Source organism: Eutrigla gurnardus (genome assembly GCF_963514095.1).
Source record: "Eutrigla gurnardus genome assembly, chromosome: 11".
NCBI lineage: Eukaryota > Metazoa > Chordata > Actinopteri > Perciformes > Triglidae > Eutrigla > Eutrigla gurnardus.
Genome location: NC_139925.1, coordinates 5358780 through 5386048, shown reverse-complemented (window position 1 = coordinate 5386048; position 27269 = coordinate 5358780). Strand labels below are relative to the sequence as shown.

General features: G+C 44.9%; 2 protein-coding genes across 2 annotated transcripts; one reads left to right on the top strand and one right to left on the bottom strand.

Moving 5' to 3' along the window:
- Positions 1-912: 912 nt before the first annotated feature.
- On the top strand, positions 913-5633 carry gpr137ba (G protein-coupled receptor 137Ba). The gene is made up of 7 exons (XM_084021993.1): positions 913-1561; positions 3107-3156; positions 3240-3462; positions 3572-3718; positions 4167-4295; positions 4683-4804; positions 4892-5633. The coding sequence occupies exons 1-7, from the start codon at positions 1187-1189 to the stop codon at positions 5016-5018; spliced, it is 1173 nt and encodes a 390-aa protein (XP_083878119.1). The 5' UTR covers positions 913-1186; the 3' UTR covers positions 5019-5633.
- Positions 5634-6160: 527 nt separating this feature from the next.
- On the bottom strand, positions 6161-26630 carry egln1a (egl-9 family hypoxia-inducible factor 1a). Its single transcript, XM_084021994.1, has 5 exons — positions 25562-26630; positions 12593-12712; positions 6994-7130; positions 6848-6915; positions 6161-6743 (listed from the first exon to the last, which is right to left on the bottom strand). The coding sequence occupies exons 1-5, from the start codon at positions 26315-26317 to the stop codon at positions 6694-6696; spliced, it is 1131 nt and encodes a 376-aa protein (XP_083878120.1). The 5' UTR covers positions 26318-26630; the 3' UTR covers positions 6161-6693.
- Between the last annotated feature and the right edge of the window lie 639 nt (positions 26631-27269).

The window sequence follows — 27269 nt, the reverse complement described above, 5'->3', positions numbered from 1 at the left end:
AGGACGTGTTTCATCCCTAACAACCCACGTTGACAAACACTTTAACGTATCAGATTTTATGATTAAGGATATGTTATTCATTAATAAATGTGAAGATGCCACAAACATGCTTTATTCTGGCTATGCATCCTTTAAAAAGTATTTAAAAAATAAATATTATGCCTTCATTTTGCATTTACCAGCACCAATTTTGTCGTAAAGGCAAAATAAATCAAATTTAATTTATATTTATATATTTATATGTAAATATAACATAATAATAATAGTAGTAGTAGTAGTACAAGTAATAATTCACTTATATGACACTGAACTCAATTAGAAAAGTCGGCTAAAATACATGCTTATCCTCTGAATTGAAACTGTGATTTTTGCTTGCTTTTAAAAAATATAATGAAGATGATTTTTGACGTGATATTTCTTTTCATGCACCTTTATAAAAGTTACTCGCGCCAATTTTGTTCTGTAGTAAAGGCAACAAAAAAAGCTAATTTCTCTTTATCGCTAAAATAAACTATTCTTGCTATTTCAGCATTTAGTAATTTTTCAGTAAATTAATTTTAACCAACGCGAATATAAGACAATAATGATAATGTAATAAACTTTTGTCACATGCTCCTCCTCTGAAGTGATGCTGTGAAATGTTACCAAATTAAATATACAGTAGGCCCACGTGCAGTGTGTCCTTTAGTTTGTTTATGTGTGTTTTATTACCAATGTTGAATTATGATAATTTAATAATAATAATAAAATAAAACACCGTTCAACAGGTCTGATCGGCCGTCCTGGGGTCAGCGCGGCGGTGGGAAGCCCCATCACAGGGTTAAAGGTACAGTAGCGTGCGTCAGCTGATGCGTAGCGTCACGTAATGAGCGCGCGCGCGGAGGGGAGGGGGTGAGGAGAGGGCTGGTCCTCGCGCTCGGAGCTCGCAGCTGCAGGCGGCTCTCGGCTCAGCTTCCTGCACGCCGCTGCTCCCCGACGGACGGCTCGCTCTCATCACCGATCATGTGCTTCGCTCTCTGGCTGCTCGTCGCTCCGCAGCAGGAAGTTCGCCTCCTCGTCCTCCCGTCGCTCCGCTTCTCTCCACACACTTGACAGCCTCCATCATTTCCTCCATTTTTTTTTTTTACTTCATCTTGTCCTGCGTGAGAGCGGAGGTCGAGCACCGGGCCGGGGGGAGAGCAGGTTCATGGAGGCCCCGGCTGAGGAGAAGGAGCCGGAGCCGGCGCCGGCGCCCCTGCCTACTCTGAGCCCGGCCGTGCCCCCTTACGTCACGCTGGGCCTGACGGTGGTGTACACCGTCTTCTACTCGCTCCTCTTCATCTCCGTGTACGTGCAGCTGTGGCTGGTGCTGCGCTACCGACACAAGCGCGTCAGCTACCAGACCGTGTTCCTGTCGCTGTGCCTGCTGTGGTCGGCGCTGCGCACCGTGCTCTTCTCCTTCTACTTCAACAGCTTCGTGGCCGCCAACACGCTGGGCCCGTTCCCCTTCTGGCTGCTCTACTGCTTCCCCGTCTGCCTGCAGTTCTTCACGCTCTGCCTCATGAACCTCTACTTCGCACAGGTGAGCTCCTCACCTGTTCACCTGCTTATTCTAGGTCTGGTTCACCTGCTTTATTCTAGGTCTGGTTCACCTGCTTTATTCTAGGTCTGGTTCACCTGCTTTATTCTAGGTCTGGTTCACCTGCTTATTCTAGGTCTGGTTCACCTGCTTATTCTAGGTCTGGTTCACCTGTTTATTCTAGGTCTGGTTGTTTGACCGTCCTCCAACAGAGGGGTCAGAAGTACAGACATATACTCAAGTAGAAGTACAGACATCATACTCAAGTAGAAGTACAGACATCGTACTCAAGTAGAAGTACAGACATCATACTCAAGTAGAAGTACAGACATATACTCAAGTAGAAGTACAGACATCATACTCAAGTAGAAGTACAGACATCGTACTCAAGTAGAAGTACAGACATCATACTCAAGTAGAAGTACAGACATCGTACTCAAGTAGAAGTACAGACATCCTATACTCAAGTAGAAGTACAGACATCATACTCAAGTAGAAGTACAGACATCCTATACTTAAGTAGAAGTACAGACATCATTCTCAAGTAGAATAACAGACATCATATTAAAGTAGAAGTACAGACATCATACTCAAGTAGAAGTACAGACATCGTACTCAAGTAGAAGTACAGACATCCTATACTTAAGTAGAAGTACAGACATCATTCTCAAGTAGAATAACAGACATCATATTAAAGTAGAAGTACAGACATCATACTCAAGTAGAAGTACAGACATCCTATACTTAAGTAGAAGTACAGACATCATTCTCAAGTGGAAGAACAGACATCCTATACTTAAGTAGAAGCACAGACATCGTACTCAAGTAGAAGTACAGACATCGTGCTCAAGTAGAAGTACAGACATCATACGCAAGTAGAAGTAAAGACACCATATTAAAGTAGAAGTACAGACATCCTATACTCAAGTAGAAGTACAGGTACTCATGTTCAAGAAGTACTGATTCAACTTTGTTACTCAAGTAAAAGTAAACAAGTACAGGCTCTGAAATGTACTCAAAGTATAAAGTAAAAGTATCACTATCTAGGACAAACATGTACTCAAAGTAAAAGTATCACTATGTAAGACAAACATGTACTCAAAGTAAAAGTATCACTATGTAGGACAAACATGTACTCAAAGTAAAAGTATCACTATCTAGGACAAACATGTACTCAAAGTAAAAGTATCACTATGTAGGACAAACATGTACTCAAAGTAAAAGTATCACTATGTAAGACAAACATGTACTCAAAGTATAAAGTAAAAGTATCACTTTGAAGTATATGATAAAGTATTAACTACAGAGTGAAATGTGGTGAATCGTCCCTTCATGTTCGTATTTAATCCAAATATCTAAATCATAGCGTCTCTCGGCCTCCGGCTTTATTTCTAGAATAATCTCGTGTGCTGATTTGAGTCACAAAGGCACGAAGCAACCATAGTTCGTTTCCCGAGGTTCCTCTTTCAGAAGAATGTGCGTCTTGTTTTGTTTAATTTGTTTGCCAGAATACAGAAGTGAAAGTGTTCCGCCGCTTTGTTTCCACAGGTTGTTTTCAAGGCCAAGTCCAAATATGCACCAGAGCTTCTGAGATACAGGTGGGATTTTATACTAAATTATATGTTATTTTAGCCAAAGTCAAGTAAAAAACTAATAAAATAAATACTACTGCCCCCCCCAGGTTGCCCCTGTACCTGCTGTTCCTGTCCATCAGCCTGGTGTTCCTGGTGGTGAACCTGGTGTGTGCTCTGCTGGTGAGGACGTCCTCCGCCGAGGCTCACACCGTCGTGCTGGTCAGGGTCGCCGTCAACGACACGCTGTTCGTCCTGTGTGCCGTCTCGCTGTCCGTGTGCCTCTACAAGGTCGCCAAGATGTCGCTGGCCAACATTTACCTGGAATCCAAGGTGAGGAACCTGTTATTACAGGCATGACCACAGGGATGATGAGCGCAGGGCAGGTGCATTAAAAAGACAAATGGACCGATGTGTGTTTTGTCACCTTTGACCTGTGCAGGGGACGTCGGTGTGCCAGGTGACGGTCATCGGGGCCACCGTGGTCCTCCTGTACTCCTCCAGGGCCTGCTACAACCTGGTGGTGCTGGGACTCTCCAACAAGAGCATCAACTCCTTCGACTACGACTGGTACAACGTCTCAGACCAGGTGAGCCGTACCGGTCTAGTTCCGACTAGTCTCCGGTCTTCAGTACTGTAGTAGAGCCCGAGGTGTTACTTTCAGCCAATCGTTGGCCTCCGTTATACTTTGGTTCCGCCCTCTGAGCTGTCACTCACAACCAAGCCAAGAGAGCCGAAAATAACAGAGCTGAATGTTATTACGCCTGGAAAAATAGTTCCTTACAAGAAGTACATTTAAAATGTTAGATTTAACTAAACTTGTACATTTTCAGGGACTGAAACGTTTATTTAATACAAATATAAACTTTCTATAAATTAAAGCAACTTTCGAGGTAGAGGTTTATGTAAACTAGGTGGCCGATGATGTAACTCTGGTATGTTTCTTTGTTTGTTCCTCTTGTGTAATAACAGTTCCCCCCCATCTCTGTAGAAGGGAAGCTGTTGTAATTAATTTAAATGATGTTGTTGTTTTTCAGGCCGATTTACAGTCGACTCTGGGCGACGCCGGCTACGTGGTCTTCGGGGTGATCCTGTTCGTGTGGGAGCTGCTTCCCACCTCTCTCCTGGTCTTCTTCTTCAGGGTTCGGCAGCCAGACCTGGACCGGGTGAGTCGGCAAAGTTCCCTCCGCCGGCGGCTGTTTTCAGGATGCTACCCGGGGGTTGACAAGATGAACCTGAGGATGAGGACGATTTATAGGAAAGGCAGATAAATCTTACGACACCGCCTGGAGCTGTAAAATGTAGTCAGGCTAAGAATAAATAAATCACTTGTGCTTGGGAACTGACCTGAGACATGAGTGAAGACACCAGTCGTTCCCAAAGACCGGGTCAGGAAGATTTTATTTGGGTCGCCACATTAATTTCTTCCAGTCTTTTAATGAACATTTCTGACTGCAGTACACATTTGAGCCACACGAGGGGGCCTTACAGCCTGATTCTACCATGAAAGGCTAGCATTCACCCCTTATCTTTGTGTTGCTGGTGTCCTGCAGAGCGGCTCCGGGCTCCCCGGTCACATCTTCTCTTCCCGGGCGTATTTCTTCGACAACCCGCGGCGTTACGACAGCGACGATGACCTGGCGTGGAGCGTCATGCCTCAGAACATCCAAGCCAGGTAAAAAAAACAAAAAACACACTGCAATCTAATCACCCAAAACACAGTAAGAATGAGAGGTCAAGCAGCATTTGTTTGATCCTCCAGTCTGGCTGCTGACAGTTACGAGTGGGGGAGCCAGAGCAGCGGCGGCGGAGGCGGCGGAGGCGCCTACATCGGCGGGGACGACGGTTACCTCCCCCCGCCTCCTCCAGAGGAGCTCAGCCATTACTGAGGAGTTCACAGTCCTGTGGCTTTGCTTTTTTTTTTTACATGTTTTTGCACACGGGGCTGAAGGTCGCCCTCGAAACATTCAGTCTTTTATTTTGAAAAACTTTTCTGACGGTTATACGAAGGTCCTCTGATGTTGCACACTCGTCTGTACAAAGCCATCTAATCCAACTGCTTTTAAACATTTTCATTGTATAGTTTGTACTGAATACTGCTTAATATATTTCCTGACTAAAATGTACTCCTTTACTTTTTTATGTACCGTGTACTTTTTCATGCAGATTTGTATATATAGAGAGATATTCATTTAATTCATATTAAAACAGATTAAATGCTAATTGAAGATTTTTTATATATTATTATAATATGTTACTGATGATTTGACAGGTTGCTTCTGTTTTCCTTTACATATCTTTTTCTTCTAACTTATCACACACACTTCTTGGAAACCACATCATAAATATATAATAACTATATGATTAAGTTTAGCAAACAGGTTCAACCACTGGTTCCAGTAGAATCTGTGGCACAACAAAAAGACCAGCAGGCCTGGACCAGTTTCACACTTCTACACATTTTTATTATTATTGTTGAGCAGTTTTCAAAGATGATGCTAAAATAAAAAAAAGTGATTTATTGTCTTTTACATTATAGGAACTTTGTCACAAAGTACTGGTTTTAAAGTGTTAAAAGGTTAAGAAACTCATTTTTATGAGCCCTGATTTGTTTTTCCATCTAAAGCAGAAAAATAAATGTTGATGAATGAAATTAAATGAAAAAAGGCGAGAAACTAAATAACCTTAGAGAAAGAATTTGAAAGGGAATTTGTTTAATAATTTACTGGTCGATAGTGTCATTTAGCTTTTTATCAATACACTCATATTTTAATCTTAATTTTAGTAATTAAAGATATTTTATTTTTAGTGATACTCATTGCTGTTTTGGGAACAGTACATTCAACTCTACAGATAATGTTGATTTAGCTGATGGTCAGTCCATCATAGGGAAACCAGGCAGAATAGGTGTAATACCCTGCAGGCCTGCAGAGGGCAGCACTACACTGCGTATAGCGCATACACAGAGACGCTGGAGGAACAGGACCACAGTGATAGTTAGATACTCTGGTGCAAAATGACTGAATTCAAACCATTTATGTCAGGAAAAAAAGGTGTTTTTTTTTTTTTATTCAGATCATTCCTCATATTATTGCAACCTCCAGTACATTGAGCAATACAGTAGCTTATAACAGCTGATTCCATGTGAAAAGCATAACACATTAAGCATATGCAGAACACTGTACCTTTTAAGGAATTGACTTGCAAAAAAAAAACAAAATGCAAAGAGCTGTCGATTCTCCGGGAGTTTAATTCCTGTTGATTTTCTGGAAAAATGTCAGCCGTTAACCCAAGCGCTCTCCGCCAAAGAGGTGAAAGGGGGGAGAAACCAAACGCAACCCCTTTCAGTACGACGTGGTGACATTCAAGGTCCTCTGGGTTAGCCCCCCCCACCTCCCCACCTCGGCGTTCGCTGAACAGAAATCACCTTTTCTTTTTTTCCCGTCTCCGTGAGGAAAAAGTCTGCTGTTTTCTCGCCATGTAAAACACACACACATGCTCTCTATAGGCCACTTTCTCAGGACAGAGCACTTGATGGCTGTTCGGAGGAGGACGAGGCCCCCACTAGCTGGGCTCTGACGCTTTGCCAAGTTCAACCTTTACTCCTTTTTCTCCTGCAGGAAACACAAAGAGCACGAGAGAGATGATGTAAAAGAGCGTTAAAAGGCCTGAAACAACGGGAACTAAGTGTGTCTGCATCAAATAAAATAAAACCCACCCGTTAAGTACTTTTCTTTAGCTCTGGCTCGCTCATCTGCATCAAAATACCACACCGTGATGGCATACCTGGGGGAGAGGATGAGAGCAGTGAGTCACTGCTGAATAGACTGGATTCATGTTGGGGGGGGGGGGGTGGATGCTGACCTGGTGGCGAAGGCGGGCTGGACCTCGTGGGGGTTCCGTCTGTCGGACCAGAAGAGCAGCAGGCGGTCGAATTTGGGCTCGATGTCGGCGAACTGAGCTTTTCCTTCTGGGAAGATCCGGAGAAGGCCGCCGTGTTCCTGGAAGAGCAGAAGAAACAGAAACAAAACGCCGTCATGTATACAAATGGTGGGGGGGGGGGGACAAAAGCAACAGCAGGAAGGTGAGGAGAGACCGACGGAAGCGGACACTAAGCGAAGCGTCACCATTTGTGATTCATGCGATTCATCCGCGTTACGGACGTGATCGGGATTCTCAGGAACGGCTTGAATGTAGCTCACGTGTCGGGCTTTTTTAAAGTATTAACACGGGACAATGACAATGTTAAGGAAAAGGGTTGTCCGACTGCAAGAGCTGGAGGAGGAAAGCTCAGGATCGGAAACAGCGGCGGTGGAGGTGGTGGTGGTGGTGGTTTGGGGGGTGGGGGGGGGGGCTTTCCTGTGGAGGGATAGGAAGAATAACACACAGGAAAACTGCTCCGGCTGGATAACGGACCTGGAGAGTGAAAAAGCAGATTGCTGCAAGTGTGCCGCTTGGACTCCCACACGGCTGATATGATAGGCCGCCTCTCTTCACACGCAACGAGGTTCACACCCTCTCGCTGGAGAAGCAAAGCTATTCACATTTATGCTCCTTTGAATGAGGCGGAATGGCAAAACTAAATAAAGCACAATGGGGTCAAAGAAGACAGGAGATATGGAAGGGTTTTTTTATTGTTGTTGCTGCTGGTTTTAACAATTGTTTGACCGCACGCAAAATCCAGAGAGGTGTCGACTTTCACTGTGAACGCAGGATGACCCCGTGACCTTCTGACCCGTAACCTTCTGACCTGCATCAAGCTACACAACTATCTTTATCTTTAACGGCTTTTTCAGTGCTTTATTTATTTTAGGAAAATGCTGAGTCATATTTTCAGGATGGCTCCTATAGTTTTTTTTTATTATTTAGCTCGTTTTGGCCAAAAAGCCATTTTAAGCTTCCTATAGGGTGATAAATAAGCATCCCAGAGGCAAACTGATGCCTTTATTGAAACATTTGGATGTGTTTAAGTAAAAATCTGCAATATTAGCTTCCTAGATCAATGCATTAAAAAATCATGAGTTCCTGAAGTTGGAAAGAAATGTATATCCAATTAATTTAAATTTTATTAAACCAAGTTCCATTTTTGTTTTTGTGGATAAATTCAACGTCCTTCACATTATATAACATCTTCTGTTCTCAATCACTGTACCCGACTCTTCTTCTACTACTAATTATAATAATACTTGGAATAATAATAATGATAATAAAAATAATAATGTTCAATCGTACATTACTTTTTATATATCATACCATTACCATCCTTGTATTAGTTAATATGCCGTCCATCCTTCCTGTGATGGATTCAAATTACCTACACAAGTGTTCGTTTATTCCCTCTAATATCACAACTCAAAAATAATCACAATTAAGATGTTCTTTCAGCCCCGGATGGAACGAAAGTTAAATGACTAAAATCTAGCCAAACCTGCCACCCGCATACCCGCCTCGAGCATGTTTCACCCACGTGGTGACGCTCAGCTACCAGTATGAAGAAGTCGGAGGCCAGAACGCCAGCTCGCCGCCATGTTGGTGCAGCAATGTAAACAAAGGTCAGTGCCAACAAACGGGATTCATCGTGGTGTGAACGGTTCTGGAAGAAACGACAGCAACGACGCCTGCTGATCGGTAAATACATGAAAGAGCGGCGCTGCTGTGATCCCACCAAATGCATGCTGGGAAACTCTTCAACCCTGGGCACCTTATATCACCCGGGAGGTGCTCAGTGAAATTAACTGAGCTGTATTCACTGTGGCTAGCAAGACACACATCGGCTGGTTTACTACAGCGGTGTGAATCCAAATTAAACTTTTAAATAGCAATAAACAGATAAAAATGATGCAGAAACAACAACATAATGAAGACAATATGTAAAAAGTCATGTTTTGTTAGATCTGTCTGCAAGACGATATCAAACAACTTTTAAAAAGCTTGTTTTCTGAATGGAGTCTGGATCGATCGGAGGTATGCTATGCTAACGCTGTTGCTTCTCCATCAACGCTTAATTTAAAGTAATCCAGACATAAATGCGGGAGCGACCTTGTTACTATCCAGAGGATCTGTACTTCTCCCAGAAAGTATTTCCAGCAGCTTCCTTTCACTTTGACTTTTGCTCGCCTGCATCTTTTTCCTCCCACCAGGGTGACTTGGGACTGTGCCCATGTGACTTTAGTCATGTGACTTTTGTCATGGGCGTGGACATTCAGAATCAGCGTGCTTAAGTGAAGTGCTCGATGTCGTACAATAAGAATTTGACGAGACTTGAGAATTAACCCTTTTCTGCCAATATTAATTAAACTAATTTGTGATGATTGGGTACCGTTTCTGACATACGCTCCAGATAATACACATTTTTCTTCAAAATATATAATAATAACGATCCATGCTCTTTAACCTGGGGTGGGTCCAAATATCAGGGTTACTGAAAAAATATTTGAATTAAAAAAACGAACGTCCTGCCTGAGGAAGAGGAGATGTAGAGACGCTGGCTGAGATGACTCTCATCAGTATGCATGACAATGAACTGCAGTTAAATAGATTTGTGTGTATTTATCACTTTTACCACGATGGTGTAAACAACTTGCTGCTGATCCGACTGTCCGTGTCACGCTGATCTATACCAATCATTGATTGTTTTTTTGTATGACGTATTTTATGTCATGTAAATATTGTACTTTGTATTAGAGCAAAATTAATATGAAATCCAAAGCCTCGTTTGACGCAGCAGCGTTATCAGTCATGCCTTTGTTTGTCGCACGATTTGGGTTTCACATTATTAATGTGTGGACAGAACTAGGCCCGCTGCACACAATGAACAATAATGCATCTAATATGTGCTCCGAGCTGAAGCATCAATGCTTGTATTGACCGAACACACAGCTGACAACAAGCCCCGCCCCCACAGCTTCATGATGATTATTGGATAAACCAGAAGCGGTTGATGAGACGTGTAAGAAAATTGGGGGTAAATAACTGAACCTGAACATTCCCCGGCCGTGCCATCCTCTCACGGCACTCCTGGTATCCAGGCAACCAACAACAAAAAAACCACACTCGCTAATCACACGCCTAATAAGCAGCCAATCAGAGGTGGGATTGGGATCATTCACATGATGAGTGGGGTCCTAGGAGACGGCTCATCTGAATAATTGAAGCCTGGGCATGAACACGACAATAAGCTGAGTTGATGAACATGAGGGCACCTGAACGCACCGACAGGAAGAGGTGAACACACAGAAACCGGTACGAGTGTGCACATGCACAGGTTCTCAGACAGGAAGCACAGATCCGGTTACGCTGAGTAGCATAAATGAGCCGGTGAAGTCTATAATTACATCTATATAATTGTAACACCTTGGATCGGATTCATATTACCAGCATCACACCAAACAACGTGCATCAACAAAGAGGAACGGGTTGAAACGAGTCAACCGGAACACGATGGACATGCAAATCACTCCACCTCAACTTGTATATAAACAGACTTTTCTGGAGGACGGGCCTCGTCTCTGTGTCTCGTCATGTCAGCAGCTCCTTGTCCTCTAAGTCATCCTCCCACCTTACGGACGCTGCTTTCCGTTACCGAGAGCCTCGCTCCTTCCTGGCGTGCAGCATCCTGTTTATCTGTCTCATATTCAAGAGGTGACTTCCTTAACTTCTAGTCCAATAACATTTACCGCTAAACACTTAAAGGAGAAATCCGGTCAATTTTGACCCCATTTTCGTTGTCCCCAGGGTCACCCCGACTTATTAGAAGCAAAAAAAACAGACAAAATTGACTTGACCTAGACTTAGCTGTAAGCAATCGTTGCTATGTTGTAACATAGTCATACGTATGGACATAACAGCTTCATGGATTTATTACGGACATGACGACTGCACTGCTCCATTGTTTCTTTATGGATACAAAACCAAAACGTTTTTGATTCTGCGGTGACTGGGAGGGACGAGCGCGCGCTCGGCTATCTACTACTAATGTCTACTGGGTGATTTGAGGAAGTAACTCCATGCAAAAACACATTTATGTCGTTTCGCCACACTATTTGAGCTAAATGAGCGCTGTCGTGTCTCGTACGGACCCAACCTGTGTTGCATAGGTCTTGGAATTATTTTCTGAGGCCCAGAAAAGCAGATAAAAATTGCCCCAATGGGTTAGCATTGGAGGGAGTCTGGAAGGCTGCCAGGCAGGTAGAGATCTCGGGCTAGGCAACGTCTATTTTTTTTTTTTTTTCTTTTGCTTCTAATAAGTTGGGATGACCCTGGATTTCTCCTTTAAAAGCATATCACAGTGTGTCCTACACTATCAGGGTCTATCAACCTTTTTTCCCCCTCAACAGATTGTTAAAAACTTCCCGAGGGTTATAATCCCAAATAAAAAAACATTCCTCCAGCAACCAGTCATGTTGCAGTTTAAAGCCATGTCTGTCCAGAATGTCATCATTTATCTTATAAGAACATTTGTGTGAAATTGTCATAATTTATAATCATGGCCCAAAGTGTGTTTCATGAGCTCAGTGACCAATAACAAAAATCGAACTGGACGTTTGTGCCAAACTTGAAGCCATTTTTTAAGACATTCCTGAGATAACGTGTTCATGAGAATGGCATGAAATCAAAACCAGAATGCCGGCCAAGGTTACATGAATAATGCTGAAATACGTTTATCGCTGCGGCGATCGCCAACAATATAGAATTAAGCCTTTGGTCATCACTATACCACTAATATACAATATTGCATAATGATATATTCTATTCATTTGAATGCAATTGTTAATTTCAGAGCATTTTAGTGCACAAATCAATTTGTTCTCCCTCATGAAACGTGCTGAGCTTCTAAAACATGTCATTAAATCATCGTCATTTAGAGCTGCTTTGAGAACCAGGTAAGTGGACTCTGTCATACAGGACTACACTGTCAGGCTCTTTCAAGGTTAATATATCTGACTATCACACCAACGTCCTTCAGCAAAACTACCAAAAACCCCATCAGAATGGTTTGAAATGCTCATTTAATCCACATGACATTAAACCACCAGCCCGTATGTCCACTTTCCTGCAGCATGGGGGCGCTCTCCTCCCTGACTGAGCACGGCTGGATTAAGCGAGATCTCTGCATTTTAATGGGATTATAAACGGAGAGAGAGTGGCCGAACAGCACGTACTGACACGTCACCTCTAGTCACTGACTCTGCAGGGTGACACCTCTGGGTGCAGGGTGACACCTACGGGTGCAGGGTGACACCTCTCTCACCACGCTCACTTGTCATATGCTTGACAGGAAGTCCAACCGGAATATGAAGCACATTTGAAAATCATTTCGTCTTTCTGGATATCTCAAATGACAAATCTATAAAATGTTTATAGCAACAAAAAAAAGAATAAATAAAGTTGGAAATTATCTAAAACAAGTTGATAATTAATCATCTTGTACTGATGAATGATATTTCCTCCATCTCCCGCATACCTTGGCTGTCCAGTCTTTATTAAGGTAATATATGCATGTGACACACCGCCCATCGCCGTTGGGGTTATCCACATGGCGCACGTATCCTGTCCCGTTTCCAGGGTAACACGCCACCATTGCCTGTGGACGGGAAGATGATAAAGCACGATTAGTAAAAAGACAGATACACAGAAAGTACAAACGTATGCATTCATTGTTTCGAACTAAACGAGTCAGCGGAAGTTCTGCATGAAGAAAAAGGAGGAACGGTCAAGAGAGACGATATGAAAACATCACGTCAGCATCATCCCGGCTAAAATAACGGCGATTCACAATATGATCCCGAAAATCATCCAAATGTGCTTCAAATTCTTAACAGTAAAGAAATCATTTTACTTTACATTCTGTTAAGAAACATTTTTATTGCATCACAAATAGGGTTTTCATTTTAAGTGGAAAAACAAATAATCAAATCATCTTAAATAATCATAAATCATCAGATCTCCCTTCATAATTTAAGTATTTATTTTCACATCTCATCACACTTCCTCTTTTTATTTTTAACTTCTCCACCATGAAAGTGAACCACACAACTTCCCCCCCCAAGTCTCTGGTGACGATATTCACTATTATCCCGATAATGCAAATTCAGTGATTTTTTTGTTTAAAAAAAAAATCCCGATCCGTGATAAAATCTTAGTGAGCAAATAAACCGGAGATATCACGCAGCACGTCTACTTCCCCTTGCCTCTTCCTGCCCTATTAAGACCCTCATGATCTGCTTGAATGTTGGCAGCGAACCCCCTACGACCTTTTATACACATCTCGGTGTAAACAGCATAGAAAAGACATCCGCAGCATAAAATCCACCTCATCGTCTACCTCCCTCGGTTCTTCTTACCCGGCCTGTAATATCAGCCTGCCTGTAGTCATATCAGATATCAGACTGTGAGCCAACACTTGTGGGACACCATGCAGCTGTGTGTTCTTATTACTTGAAAGAGGAGCTTTTGGATGAGTGGCGAACGTGCGGAGGACGGCGTCGGCCCTCATGCACCGTGTCTAAGCAGCGATATGACACAAAAAAAAAAAAAAAAAGGCGAGTCCCTCCACATTCTTCCATGCACTCGGATCAACATAAACCACAGTGACATTATTATAAACGCCGACGCGCTTCGTTTGAAAGTGAAAATAAAACTTTCCATGTTTGCCTCACTGATGAGCTGACATGTCTGCAGGGGAAACGCTAGGACACAATTTATTCAAAAATATTTGGCGAATCAGTGAATAAATACTATCCACACACTTCATTTAATGCACAACATCGAAGGTGCATTACAGAATATGCATACGTGCAAAATCAAGCATCGGACCACGGCAGCTCATCCTCATTCTGCTCACGTCTATCGAGTGATTCAGGTCAGCACTGCGATGCACGGCATTGGCAAAGCCACCAAACTCAACATAAAGATGAGGGGGTGATGTTGGGGTGTGGGGGGGTCGGACTGACAAAGGGCTTCCTGTTGGTAAGACGCAATACAGCAAGCTTTCCTGTGAGTGTGTACGTAAAAAGAGAGGGGGAGATAGAGAGAGAGAGGGGGGCACAGACAGAGGGAGAGAGAGGGGTGGGGCCGGAGCAGAGGAGTGAACTGCTGTAAACTTTGACTCCTGGCCTCCCTCCAGAGGGAGCAGTATTTTAATGGTTGTGCTACGTGCAGAGCGTGAGGAAGGTTGGCTGATCCTCTGCTATGTCGCCCCTCCCACCCTTAACTGCTTGGCTCACGCTGCAAGGCTGGAGATGGGTAAACAGTCGCTGCCTGGAAAATGTGTGTTTGTGTGGATTCAGATGTGTGAGGGCGGCGCGTGTGCACGTGTGTGTGTGTGTGCACGTGTGTGTGTGTGTGTGTGTGCCGAGTGAAGGTGCGAGAGTCTTGGCACGGCGCAAAAACCCGGAAGCAGCAGTTTCGCCTTTCATTTCCTTAGATTGGACAGCTGCTGAAACACAATAAATGTTAATCTATGGTGGAAAGGTTCCAGCACAAGCTCATAAATGCACCTGCGACGAGCATGTGCTAGAACCATCAACAGAAACGAGACGACGATTTGGCTTGTTGGCACAAAAAAAAAAAAAAAAAAATCCCATCGGAGCGACGCCACGCACAAATTATCCACAGAAAACACACACCAGGCTGGAATGCAGATCAGCCAGTATCTGCAGACGCAGACATAGTAGGAAAAGCTATTTAACTAACTATGTAAACTCATGTGATCAGGTCACGAGGACACGGCGGTCTGAGATACACTCCGGTTTTGATCGACTCTTCAGTCAGAGGAACCACAGATGGCAAAACACACTGTGCAGCTTGTGCGGTGGAGGATAATTGCTGGTTTTCCCCGCAATAAAAGACATTTATCACGACTACACATGTGCATGCCATTCTCCAGTATTCCCCGTTCTCTGACTGAACCACTATTAAATCTTTGATGATTTCTCCTTTCAAATACGGCCTCTCTACGCTGCAGGAGGGCTTTCTTCCTCCTCTTCTTCACCTCTGACCTCCCATCTGAGCTCCCATTCCTCTCAGCCACGTCTGTGACCCTCATTAGGAGGGGACATCGCTCGCCGTGCCGCTGGTTTCCACTCCACATGCACAGCTTTCAGAGGCCACCAAGCATTTACAGGCAAATGGAGAATCTGGTGTTGATTTCGGGACAATTACTTTAATAGCTACTTCTGTTATTTAACGCTGGTGGACAGATGGCAGTGACATTCATAACAACGACCCAAGGTCACCCTAAGATTCTTGACTATATAGAGTTATTGGGTATCTAGAATAATTTAAAAATTAAATAAATAAAAATAAAGTAGAACATAAGTGGAACATTATGTACATGAGGTTAGACCCAAACACTCACAGGCTAATATCAAATCTGACATGCAAAGGGTAGCTCTGACAGCTTGACGGGGCGGCAGCGGGGGGGCGGGGCTTGTCAAATGGTCAACTCTTAAGTTGTGTTGATTCGCTGTTTGCCGCAACGTAACCGGGCAGTCACTCACTTTGCCATGAAGGGAGGAGCAAAGAGGAAAAGCTACAAGGGGGGGGTCAATTCACAGGCAAGATGCTTAGTCAAGAGAGTACAAACTCGTAGCGCAGGGGATTGTGGGAACTGAGGCGGTTCGGGCCATCAGACAGTGGTGCTGCCCTCGAGAGGAAATCCCTGTTTAACGTAGCAACCTGATTTATTCTTTTCTTCTTTACTGCGGCTTGTAAACAACAGGACGTTGTACACAGTGGCGGCGCTAGCCTTCACCCTCAACGTGTTGCGGCAGACAACACAAGCAACAGTCTCCGGTATCATTACGCAAACACTCTGAAGGGCATTGTGTAAAGCCGCCGGCCTTGTGGATTTCAGCACACTCTGCTGATGTCCCTCGTTGACAAACAAAAGATAAACGCAAAAGGGCTGAACTCTGTGAGCCGCTGGAAGCCTCGATGGAGACGCCGCCAAGGTTTCATCAATGAGGGCTGAAATCACCACTACTGCTGCTTCGTACAGACTTTGTGAAGTCCCAGATATGCCGGGTCATGAAGAGGTTATAACCTCACCCAGAGGTGAACTGAGCTGTATTCACTTTGATTAGCAAGACACACATGGCTGGAGTATGGACCCAAAATAAACTGTTTTGTTGCAATAAACTGATAAAAATTGTGCCGAAATATCTACATAATGACAATGATTTGAAAAACGTCTGAAGCCATGGTTTGTTGGGTCTGTCCCCAAGACGATAAGCAATAACTCTTAAAATGCTTGTTTTCTGGATGGAGTCTGGAGTGATCGGAGGTAGGCTATGCTAACAGTGTAGCACAAACTCTGTTTGTTGGGTTTATATTCATACACGACCCGGGCTGAGAGAGCGGATATCTACAGTTCTGTGTGTGTTTGGTGTAGTAACTGCTCACCCTGACTGAATGGCTCCATCGTGCTAGTGTGAGCCAAGCGAGCTCACTCTGTAATTGGATCAGTCACTGATACCCTCTCCTTGCCAGTGGTCAAAGACTGAGCACAGTCAGCGAAATATCACTTGGGGAAAAAAAGGAATATATGAAAACCCATTTGAGTTAAAAAAAAAACTGTAAGCAACTGTGAATAAGTCGCATGGGTAAGAGACTTGAATTCGTCTGCACAGGAGACGTGTTCAGCCACGGTCACGTCTACGTGTTCAGCCACGGTCACGTCTACGTGTTCAGCCACGGTCACGTCTACGTGTTCAGCCACGGTCACGTCTACGTGTTCAGCCACGGTCAAGTCTACGGGCCCTAGTTTCGTAGACCAGGCGCAGTCAGCTTTCAGCGCACCTGCGCCGCGCCGACGGGGTGTGTCCGCCTGGACTTTGCAAGTTTCGTGCACCGCGCAGGCCGGCGCAGGCTCGCGCAGGCACACCTCCCGACTCGCCCACCGGCGCAAGTGGGAAAGAGGGAGGAGAAGAAGGCGTGAGTGGGAGACGAGGAGGAGACGAGGCGTGGACTGGGATAAACACAGCCGATTCAGATCTTCACCAATCAAATGAGCTCCTCTCCTCTCCTTTAATGCGTTAGGGGAGGTTCAGTGCAAGATCCGTCACTTGACAACCCGATGACAGAAGCAGCGCCGCCGCTGTGCGCGCGTATCATAATAATAACAATGCCGATATTATAAAAAACAGGAGAGAGAGAGGGAGATGTTTTGGTCCGAGAGGCTGAGTTTCCGTTACGCGTGCCATCCGCCTTTGATCTGACGTCAGATGTGACGGGACAATCTATATAGATATATATTCACGTGTTGATTCAGTTAGTTGCATTAAATAGTGTTTGTTGTGATTATTTATTGCATGTAAATGTGCCTGGAACTGTGGAAACCTGCCTGTGAGGTCTCGGTGACGTGTGCGCACTGCGCGCCGTCAACCAAACTTCCGATCCGCCAGCTGTGATTCGCATTGAATGAATGGACTTTATTTACGCCTTGCGCCGAAAGTAGACCAGGTTGGAGCTGGCGAGCTTTCAGCGCAGTCTCGGCGAGGCTTTTTGCCACGAAACTTCCGCTACGCCAAGCTGAATCTGTGACGCCTCCCCCTGCTGCGCCGCCACACCCATCTTGGCGCAGGCGATCCACCAAACTGCCAAACTGACGGTGCGCAAGGCTGCGCGGGTCGAAACTTGCACTGCGCCGGCTGCGCCACCCTGCGCCGGTCTACGAAACTAGGGCCCTACGTGTTCAGCCACGGTCATGTCTACGTGTTCAGCCACGGTCAAGTCTACGTGTTCAGCCACGGTCATGTCTACGTGTTCAGCCACGGTCACGTCTACGTGTTCAGCCATGTCTACGTGTTCAGCCACGGTCACGTCTACGTGTTCAGCCACGGTCAAGTCTACGTGTTCAGCCACGGTCATGTCTACGTGTTCAGCCACGGTCATGTCTACGTGTTCAGCCACGGTCACGTCTACGTGTTCAGCCATGTCTACGTGTTCAGCCACGGTCACGTCTACGTGTTCAGCCACGTCTACGTGTTCAGCCACGGTCACGTCTACGTGTTCAGCCACGGTCACGTCTACGTGTTCGGCCACGGTCACGTCTACGTCTACGTGTTCAGCCAAGGTCATGTCTACGTGTTCAGCCAAGGTCATGTCTACGTGTTCAGCCACGTCTACGTGTTCAGCCACATCTACGTGTTCAGCCACGGTCATGTCTACGTTTTCAGCCATGTCTACGTGTTCAGCCACGTCTACGTGTTCGGCCATGGACACGTCTACGTGTTCAGCCAAGGTCATGTCTACGTGTTCAGCCACGTCTACGTGTTCAGCCACGTCTACATGTTCAGCCACGTCTACGTGTTCAGCCACGGTCATGTCTACGTTTTCAGCCACGTCTACGTGTTCGGCCACGTCTACGTGTTCGGCCACGGTCACGTCTACGTGTTCAGCCACGGTCACGTCTACGTCTACGTGTTCAGCCAAGGTCATGTCTACGTGTTCAGCCACGTCTACGTGTTCGGCCACGGTCATGTCTACGTGTTCAGCCACGGTCATGTCTACGTGTTCAGCCACGGTCACGTCTACGTGTTCAGCCACGTCTACGTGTTTAGCCATGGTCATGTCTACGTGTTTAGCCACGGTCATGTCTACGTGTTTAGCCACGGTCACGTCTACGTGTTCGGCCACGTCTACGTGTTCGGCCACGGTCATGTCTACGTGTTCAGCCACGGTCACGTCTACGTGTTCAGCCACGTCTACGTGTTTAGCCATGGTCATGTCTACGTGTTTAGCCACGGTCATGTCTACGTGTTTAGCCACGGTCATGTCTACGTGTTTAGCCACGGTCATGTCTACGTGTTTAGCCACGGTCATGTCTACGTGTTTAGCCACGGTCATGTCTACGTGTTTAGCCACGGTCATGTCTACGTGTTTAGCCACGGTCACGTCTACGTTTTCAGTCACGTCTACGTGTTCGGCCACGTCTACGTGTTCGGCCACGGTCATGTCTACGTGTTTAGCCACGGTCATGTCTACGTGTTTAGCTACGGTCATGTCTACGTGTTTAGCCTAGGTCATGTCTACGTGTTTAGCCACGGTCACGTCTACGTTTTCAGTCACGTCTACGTGTTCGGCCACGTCTACGTGTTCGGCCACGGTCATGTCTACGTGTTCAGCCACGGTCACGTCTACGTCTACGTGTTCAGCCACGGTCACGTCTACGTCTACGTGTTCAGCCACGGTCACGTCTACGTCTACGTGTTCAGCCAAGGTCATGTCTACGTGTTCAGCCAAGGTCATGTCTACGTGTTCAGCCACGTCTACGTGTTCAGCCACGTCTACGTGTTCAGCCACGTCTACGTGTTCAGCCACGGTCATGTCTACGTTTTCAGCCATGTCTACGTGTTCAGCCACGTCTACGTGTTCAGCCACGTCTACGTGTTCAGCCATGTCTATGTGTTCAGCAATGGTCACGTCTACGTGTTCAGCCATGTCTACGTGTTCAGCCATGTCTACGTGTTCAGCAATGGTCATGAATGTTTCGCATTCTTGCACAAGACGAAGTGACAAAGATGAAGCGCCACGGTCACGTCTACGTGTTCAGCCACGTCTACGTGTTCGGCCACGTCTACGTGTTCGGCCACGGTCACGTCTACGTGTTCAGCCACGGCCACGTCTACGTGTTCAGCCACGGCCATGTCTACGTGTTCAGCCACGTCTACGTGTTCAGGAACGTCTACGTGTTCAGCCAAGGTCATGTCTACGTGTTCAGCCATGTCTACGTGTTCAGCAACGGTCACGTCTACGTGTTCAGCCATGTCTACGTGTTCAGCAATGGTCATGAATGTTTCGCATTCTTGCACAAGACGAAGTGACAAAGATGAAGCGCCGCTTCCTCAGCAGCGTTGCTTGTAAAGAGGTTAATCTAAAGGATTTACAGCCACCATAAAACAGGACTCATTAACAGAAAATACCTGGTCTAGACTGATCCTATTGAAGGTCTAAAATTGCAGTTGCAAGATATCCATTCAGTTTGTTAAATTGTGGTCATTAAATGTCTTAATTTAACTTCTCTTATATGGAGCCTTTACACATGCATGTCGTTGGGATTTCATCCGATTCAATTCTAAATGGAAAATGTATTGAAATTAGCTCCTGATTTCAACCTTGTAAGTGAAAAGCAGGATCCCAGTATTTTTTCCCCTCCACCCCCACCTACTTGTGCACGTCCAAGGAAAATAAAGAGAAACACTTCAAAGACGACGCGGCGTAGCTTACCGGTCGCCTGCCCTGCAGCTGCACTTTCAGAGACTTCAAGGCCAGTCTGAGATGATGGAAGAACAACAGAACTGTAACTACAGTTACTGCTGTTTTGTACACACGTCGGCCTGTTTACTACAGCCATACGGACACAAAATTAACAATTATGTTTTGATTAAATTTCAGTAGACGGATAAAAAATGATGCCGAAATAACGACATAATGAGGATAATTTGTAAAAAGTCAGAAATCATGGTTTGTATAGTCTGTCTGCAAGACGACAAGCAAACAACTTTTAAAATGCTTGTTTTCTGGATGGAGTTCTGATCGATGGGGGGTAGGCTGTGGCTGCTCCATCAACACTTAAAATATCATCATGTAGACATAAACACAGCATCGACCTTGTTGTTTGTAGCATAGACGGTCTCTGGTTTAGTCTGGTCTGGTCTCTGGACTAATGTGAGGTTCTATCGTAGACCTCTGGGAGACCACAGACCGCTACCATATGTTTTGTTCTCATTTTTGATTCGGTGACGTCAGAGCCTCATGCAGGTAAAAAAATGTGCCTCATTCAAGTTGCGTCTATTCGCATCTTTGAATTCAATGGCGATGCTCGAAATGTCTGCTTTGGATGTGGGTGGTGGGTGAGCCTGTGCTTCAACAGGGTTACAGGCATTATCATATACATCATATACTGTATGATGGTTTAACAATACGCAGGAAGAAGGCGGCATGCAGGTACCGTAGGAGGAAGGAACGGTAGCCCACAGCGTAATGTATAGCCGGCTCCAAGCCTAGGAGAAGCACCACCACATGACTTCCTCTAGCCTACTTACCCTATAGAGCTGCAGGATTTAGGTCAACGGTCAACTTCCTTGTGAAAGCACACGTGTCCACACATTGCTGCAGTGACATTACAAGTGACGCAACAAAAAAACTCAGCGGTTCGTTATCAAACAACGCTGAGGGGGAGTCGGGTGGATCGTGTCCATATTGATCCTGTTTCGGTGGAACCGTTTCTCAACATCTGTCAGCAGTTTTCCCTGAAAATGAGGGGCGTGGCTCGCCGCGAGGCAGAGTTGAATGACATGACACTTGAATACCGTGAGACAATGGGGATTATGAGACGCCGGCAGCAATGTCACCGCGGCCAAGGCTTCAAATCAGTGCAAGGCTGGCTTATGGCAATAAAAGATTTACAATATTTTCTCATCACTTGTGATAACGTGCCTTGATTTTCAACCTAGGGCGGGGACGATAGTTCAATATTTATCTTCTTTCTATGGAATCATATTGTGATCAAATCAGACAGACATCATGATACATAAATGCATCGTCTAAATCAATGTTCACAAGCACCTAAAATAGGTATTAGAGAGGTTTAACTTCCTAAAGCTAGCTCTAAGAAGCTTATAACACATACATATGAGACATGACTTTTTTTTTTTTTAAATCAAAGCAAATATGTAATTAAAAATACACTTGAATGCACTAAATGGGTTTAGTTTGAACAGATATAATAAAATATAATGTAGACAACAACAATGTGAATCTATGAGGAATCTATTAGTTGTTCAGTCTCATTTTTTTTCTAGATATTTACTATTATTGCTCCATAATTTTTTGTTGGAATAATTGCTAAAATACTGGATTACCAAAACTATCGATAGCTGCAGCCCAAAATATAATCCGGTATTTAAACTCCACACTGAGCTACAAAATGGCATGCAAGTCCAGTTATCATGTTTCATGTACAACAACATAACTGCATAACACCAGCTTTGTGCACGAGCGCTGAGCACGTTTATTAATGCGGCCGTTGGCTTAGCGAGCTACTATTTTAGCATGCTGGACATTGTAACATCGTGTGGGGGGGCGGTGGTGGGGACAAACTCCCCGATAACGCCTCAGCCGGCATCAGCCTGCCTTCGACACGCTGGAAGGCTGCAGAGAGGCAAACAACGTCCCGGCTGCCTGCGACTTCCTACAATGTTATCAAGTGAAAAGGGGAAATGGAAACAATGACATTAAATAACTATTTGGGCAAACTCTTTTTCCTCTATCTCTCCCGACGCGAACTGTGCTTACATTGTGTCGTATCCCTTTGAGCCATTGATACTGGCGGCCTTCCATTTGTGCAAGTCATGCTGATTCTCGCTGGTCACAGTCCAGGCGTGTTTGCCAAAGGCAACTAGGGCAGTAGGTGTTTTGACTCGCTGGCCAGCTGCGTGGATCTACTCCACAACCGAACCACTCACTGAAATAACGTGATTTATGAAAAAAGGAAGAAGAAATTCTTCATGTCTACTCTACCGAGAACCAGCCAGGGGAGAAAAAAACGCAACTGGACAGGCGGAGAAGCCTAAAAATAACAGCGTACGGCGATCAGGAGCTCTGTGCCAGCACACAAAACCCAAGTACCTGCAGCAAGCTCACCGCTAGCTCCCTTAAATGTCAAGCACCGTGATAACAACGTGATATGGCAAAGGGCTTTTTTCATGTGCTAATCCTAATCCTTTTAGGGTCTGACTCTGAAGCTGTGACCTTCCACAACGGTTTCCCCAACGGCGTTTACAATCCCAGGGTGCTACGAGGGCCGGGCACTGCTCCACGATTCATCTATACGGATGACAACACCACGAAAATGATTCCACAACGATACTTTTATCAATACGTGTGCGACTGAAAACCTTGTAGCCTAACTAGCAGCCCGATCATGCTTCTACAAATAACTACGGTACATTTCTCTACTATATGTTAAATTATTTGTTGTGTAAACATTCTGTTAAATAAATAATCGCGATTCATGATGTCATCCTGATGATCAAAATGTTCTTAAAACTCTTAAAAATGGCACCAAAACGTACTGATGTGACGTCTTTTCTTAAGTGAACATCCGGTTCAGTGATTGGCAAATAATAAAAAAATATCTTAAATGAGGTAACCATAAATCATAAGGTTTCCCTCTATCAATAAATGATGCATTTTTAATTATCCCGATCACCACGATCAATTTCCTACCAACCAACCAAACTCTGTTCTCAAATTTAACAGCTTCTTTAAATATTCATCAAATTACTTTTCTGGATATTTATTCTGAGTCCCTTTTCTAAATACAAACACACCACTCTTCACGTCGACATTCATCAGATCACAGCACTTGAAGAGAATGCTAGCAGAGAATGCTTTACACAAAGCTGGTTGCTGACTAAAGTAATCGTGCATACATTTTTATATAAAATCTGCCTCCACGTCTGCAGGTGAATGCACGTCATGTTTTCTCTGCTTTAAGGCGACGGCTGCTGCTGCAAAGCACCGATATCCGGCACCGCTTTTTCTCAAATTGTTCCGATATGTTGTAGGACCGTCGGCACATTATACCCGGCCCCGCTGCCTATCAATCTTTATGGGACAAATCTATCAGATTATCAATACAATTATTCCTGCCTGTGCGAAGGTTATAATGTCTCTAGAGAGGCGATGATTCAAACTGATGGTCGTTTCGACGGCTGTAGTTTGTGGTGCTGTTGACTTGTATTGCGTTATACTGAGCGATGTTTCTAATATTTAGTCTATATCTCATTTATACACGAACTGGACAAAAACATGACCTACCTCTATATCACAACACAGCCTCAAAAATGAACCTAACACTTAAAAACTCCTCTCTGCAAAACATCATAAACTTCATGATCACAGGATTTATTGCAGGGTCGTGTTATTGGATGCATCACAAACTAAGCACTGATTCAGCCTCGCATCCATTCAATGAAGTAGAGACTACTTCCCCCAGGAGGAGGCGGAGGAGGAAAAGGAGGTGGGAGGAGCTAGTCTCCGAGGTCACAAGGTCATGGTGACCAGACCTAGTTAAAAAAAAAGTAGAGTCGCAGGTCACACGCAAACCCAACAGCTGAGCTGAAGCTCTGCATTGCTTTGGGTCGACACCGGCTGCTTTTTTAAGCAGATAGAAGGAAGTAACGGTTAGAAAAGATCGCCAAGGTCTTCAGACGATTTTTAGAAGCGCACGCGCGTCTGCTGATTGGCTGAAAACTCCAGCGTCATCACTCCAGACGTCTTTGTCTCGGTGAGAAGCTGCCCACGGCTTCCTCTCCACCGCTCTGCCAACCCTGAGACATGCAGGTCTTCCTCTCTGCGTCTAAACAGCCGAGTGATGCCGAAACTGAATTCATCACCGCAGAAAACCGCTAAATAACGATGATTAATTAGCGATTAATCCGTTGATAGATTTCACGATTAATCGATTTGCTGTTATAAAATGTCAGGAAAGCGGCGATATTCAGTTCACGGTCATAGAGGAGTAAAGAAAGTAAAAATGTTCACATTTAAGAAGCTCAAATCATCAAATTTTGACATTTAAGCCGATGAATCGATTATCAAAACAGCGATTAATTTATCCAGACAAAACAAAACTTAAAGCATAAATGTGTCATGTGTGTTCATAAGTGCAAGCGTGGTGTCTTCCATGTGTCTGGTTGCAGCACGTGTGTGCACATGGAGAGCGTGTGCAGTCTGTCATACTGACTCATGCTTGTTGTGCAAGTTAGTGCTCAAAGTTGATAAGAAGCACCGAATCGTAGACAAAACTAATCCAGAGTGCAGGATTACAGCTGGAACTCTTAAGTTGCTGAATCAATTAGTCAATCAGCAAAATAAATTAGCAATTTATTAGATAATTGAACCATAGTTTAAGTCATTTTTGAAGGGGGCTTAGAGGTTTCCTGATTTGTCTATTGTGATATCAGAGAATGAGTCGTGACGAGCTTTTAACAAGATTTTAGACCAGTCCTTCTGAGACAATCATCAAGTGGTTCAGAGAGTTTTGCTGATTCATGCTTTAAAAAGGAAAGGGTTTATGACTCTTTTTTTTTTTTAACTGATGGAAGCTGCTGCAGACACTTAAATCTACCAAAAACAACATTTTATCATCTATAAATTTAGGTAAGTTTGAAGGAATGCATCATCAATAATGTCTCTTTTCTGGTGCAAATTATTTTTTTATAAAACAAATTAAATATATATATATTTACTTGGTGTCATGAATGTGTGAATGATTTCGGAAGAGGCTGAGGAAACAATCCGGGACATTCATCATCTGCTGTGACTTTAGCGAGCAGGAGGACCACGATACCGAAAGTAATGATGCGTTCACGACACAACGGATACCTGCGGATTTCAGCGTGCAGCACAGAGCCATACTTACTTTTGTCCTTCCATTTATTTTGTAGTTTCCCAGTTTCCCGTTACAGTGTCTGATCAGGTCGTCCATGCGACTCATTAGAAAGCAGATCTTCTCGCAGCCGGCCTCCCTCCCCTCTATCCACGTGATTTTGTCCCCTCGGATGTCTTTAGTGGAGTCGCTCTTTTGACTGACCAACTGTCCGTCAGTGAACTTGCCGGTCTTGTGCAGCGCCTTGACGTTGTCCAGGATGCCGAGGCCGGTCTGCGCGCCTATAAAGTTGTCCACCACGCAGATGCCGTGCTTGTTCATACACGGGACGATGTACTCCGTGGCGAGTTTCTGCGGGGACGAGCTGGACTGCGACTGTCCGTTGGGCGTGTTGTTAGACCGGTCCTCCTTGAGTCCGTCGGCGGCGTCCCCCTCCTCGGTTTGCGGTAAAGAAGCGCCGTCCGCGAGCTCGGCGCTGATCTTTTCCCGGTCTTTCTCCTCCACCTTGTCGTCCCCCGGTGGCGGTGGCGGCGGCGGCGGTGGAGGTGGAGGAGGAGGAGGCGGCGGCGGCGGCGGCTGCTGCTCGGGCGTCGGTTTGGGAAGCTGCGCCGCCTTGTCCGTCTCCTTGCAGATCAGCTTGTGTTTCTTCCAGTGCTGCTTCTGGTGCTCCTTGCTGCAGTAGAACGAGCTCCGGCACCTGCCGCACTTCAGCAGGTTCTCCATTTTCCCACAAAGTTCACAGTATTGTCTGTCTTGCTCCAGGTCGCTCTGCTGCTCCTGCTTCTCCATGTTTGACGGCGGCGGCGGCTGCGGGGGTTGCACTGCGCCTTTAAGTCCGATCCTTCACACGCGCCCCTGCTAACCGACAACTTTGGAAACGAGCCACTGCCTCTGCCACGCTACGCCAAGCGAGACGGAAAAGTAGGACTCAGATCGTCGCCATTTTGCCACACTCGCTTTTCGGCGCCTCGTGTCAGTGAAATGAGCCGACAACGTGCGCCCGGGAGCGGGCATTTCGGGCTGGGTCGAGGCTTCTTTCAGCGGGCTAGCTGTCGGTCCGAGAGGTAGAGCATGGCGCCGCGCAGTGTGTGCTCAGCCTCGTCTGTGGCCCAGCCTGCTCTGACGTCAGCTCACAAGCACCGCCCTCTCTCTCGAGATGCCTTCATGAGCTGTCGGACGAACGAACTTTCAGAATAAATGGCTCGAAACACGTGGAAGTCGACACTGACATATAGGTCATTGAGCCATATGTACTTGTTCTACTTTATTATTCTATACATTCTGATTCGTTGCTATTTATTAAACTACCCAAAAGTAAAACAAAATGTGTATAAATGAGTTTCACCTACTAGGAACAAAACTACAGATTAATGCATTTGAACAATATTCCTAATATATCAAATTATACAATATTATTTGTGTTACTTTAAAAAGTAATACATCTGTACTTAGACTCATGTAAACTTATTAATACAACACTTTTAATAAGTATACTTGCAATCAAGTATTGATACTCAAATTATTTTATATTAAGTAGGTAAGAAGGAAAATAAAGGTTAGAAGTTAGTAAACCTTTATTTAGGTACGCGTGGAGACAGAGAGCCATCTTTTGATACCGTACAAGTAAAGAAAGCACTTTATTTACATAGTTATGCAGGAAGCATTCTTTTATTTATAGACAAATATGTATATGGTGTCTGCACTGCAGCTCAGGGACAACTTTTGGCTGAGAGCATGATGC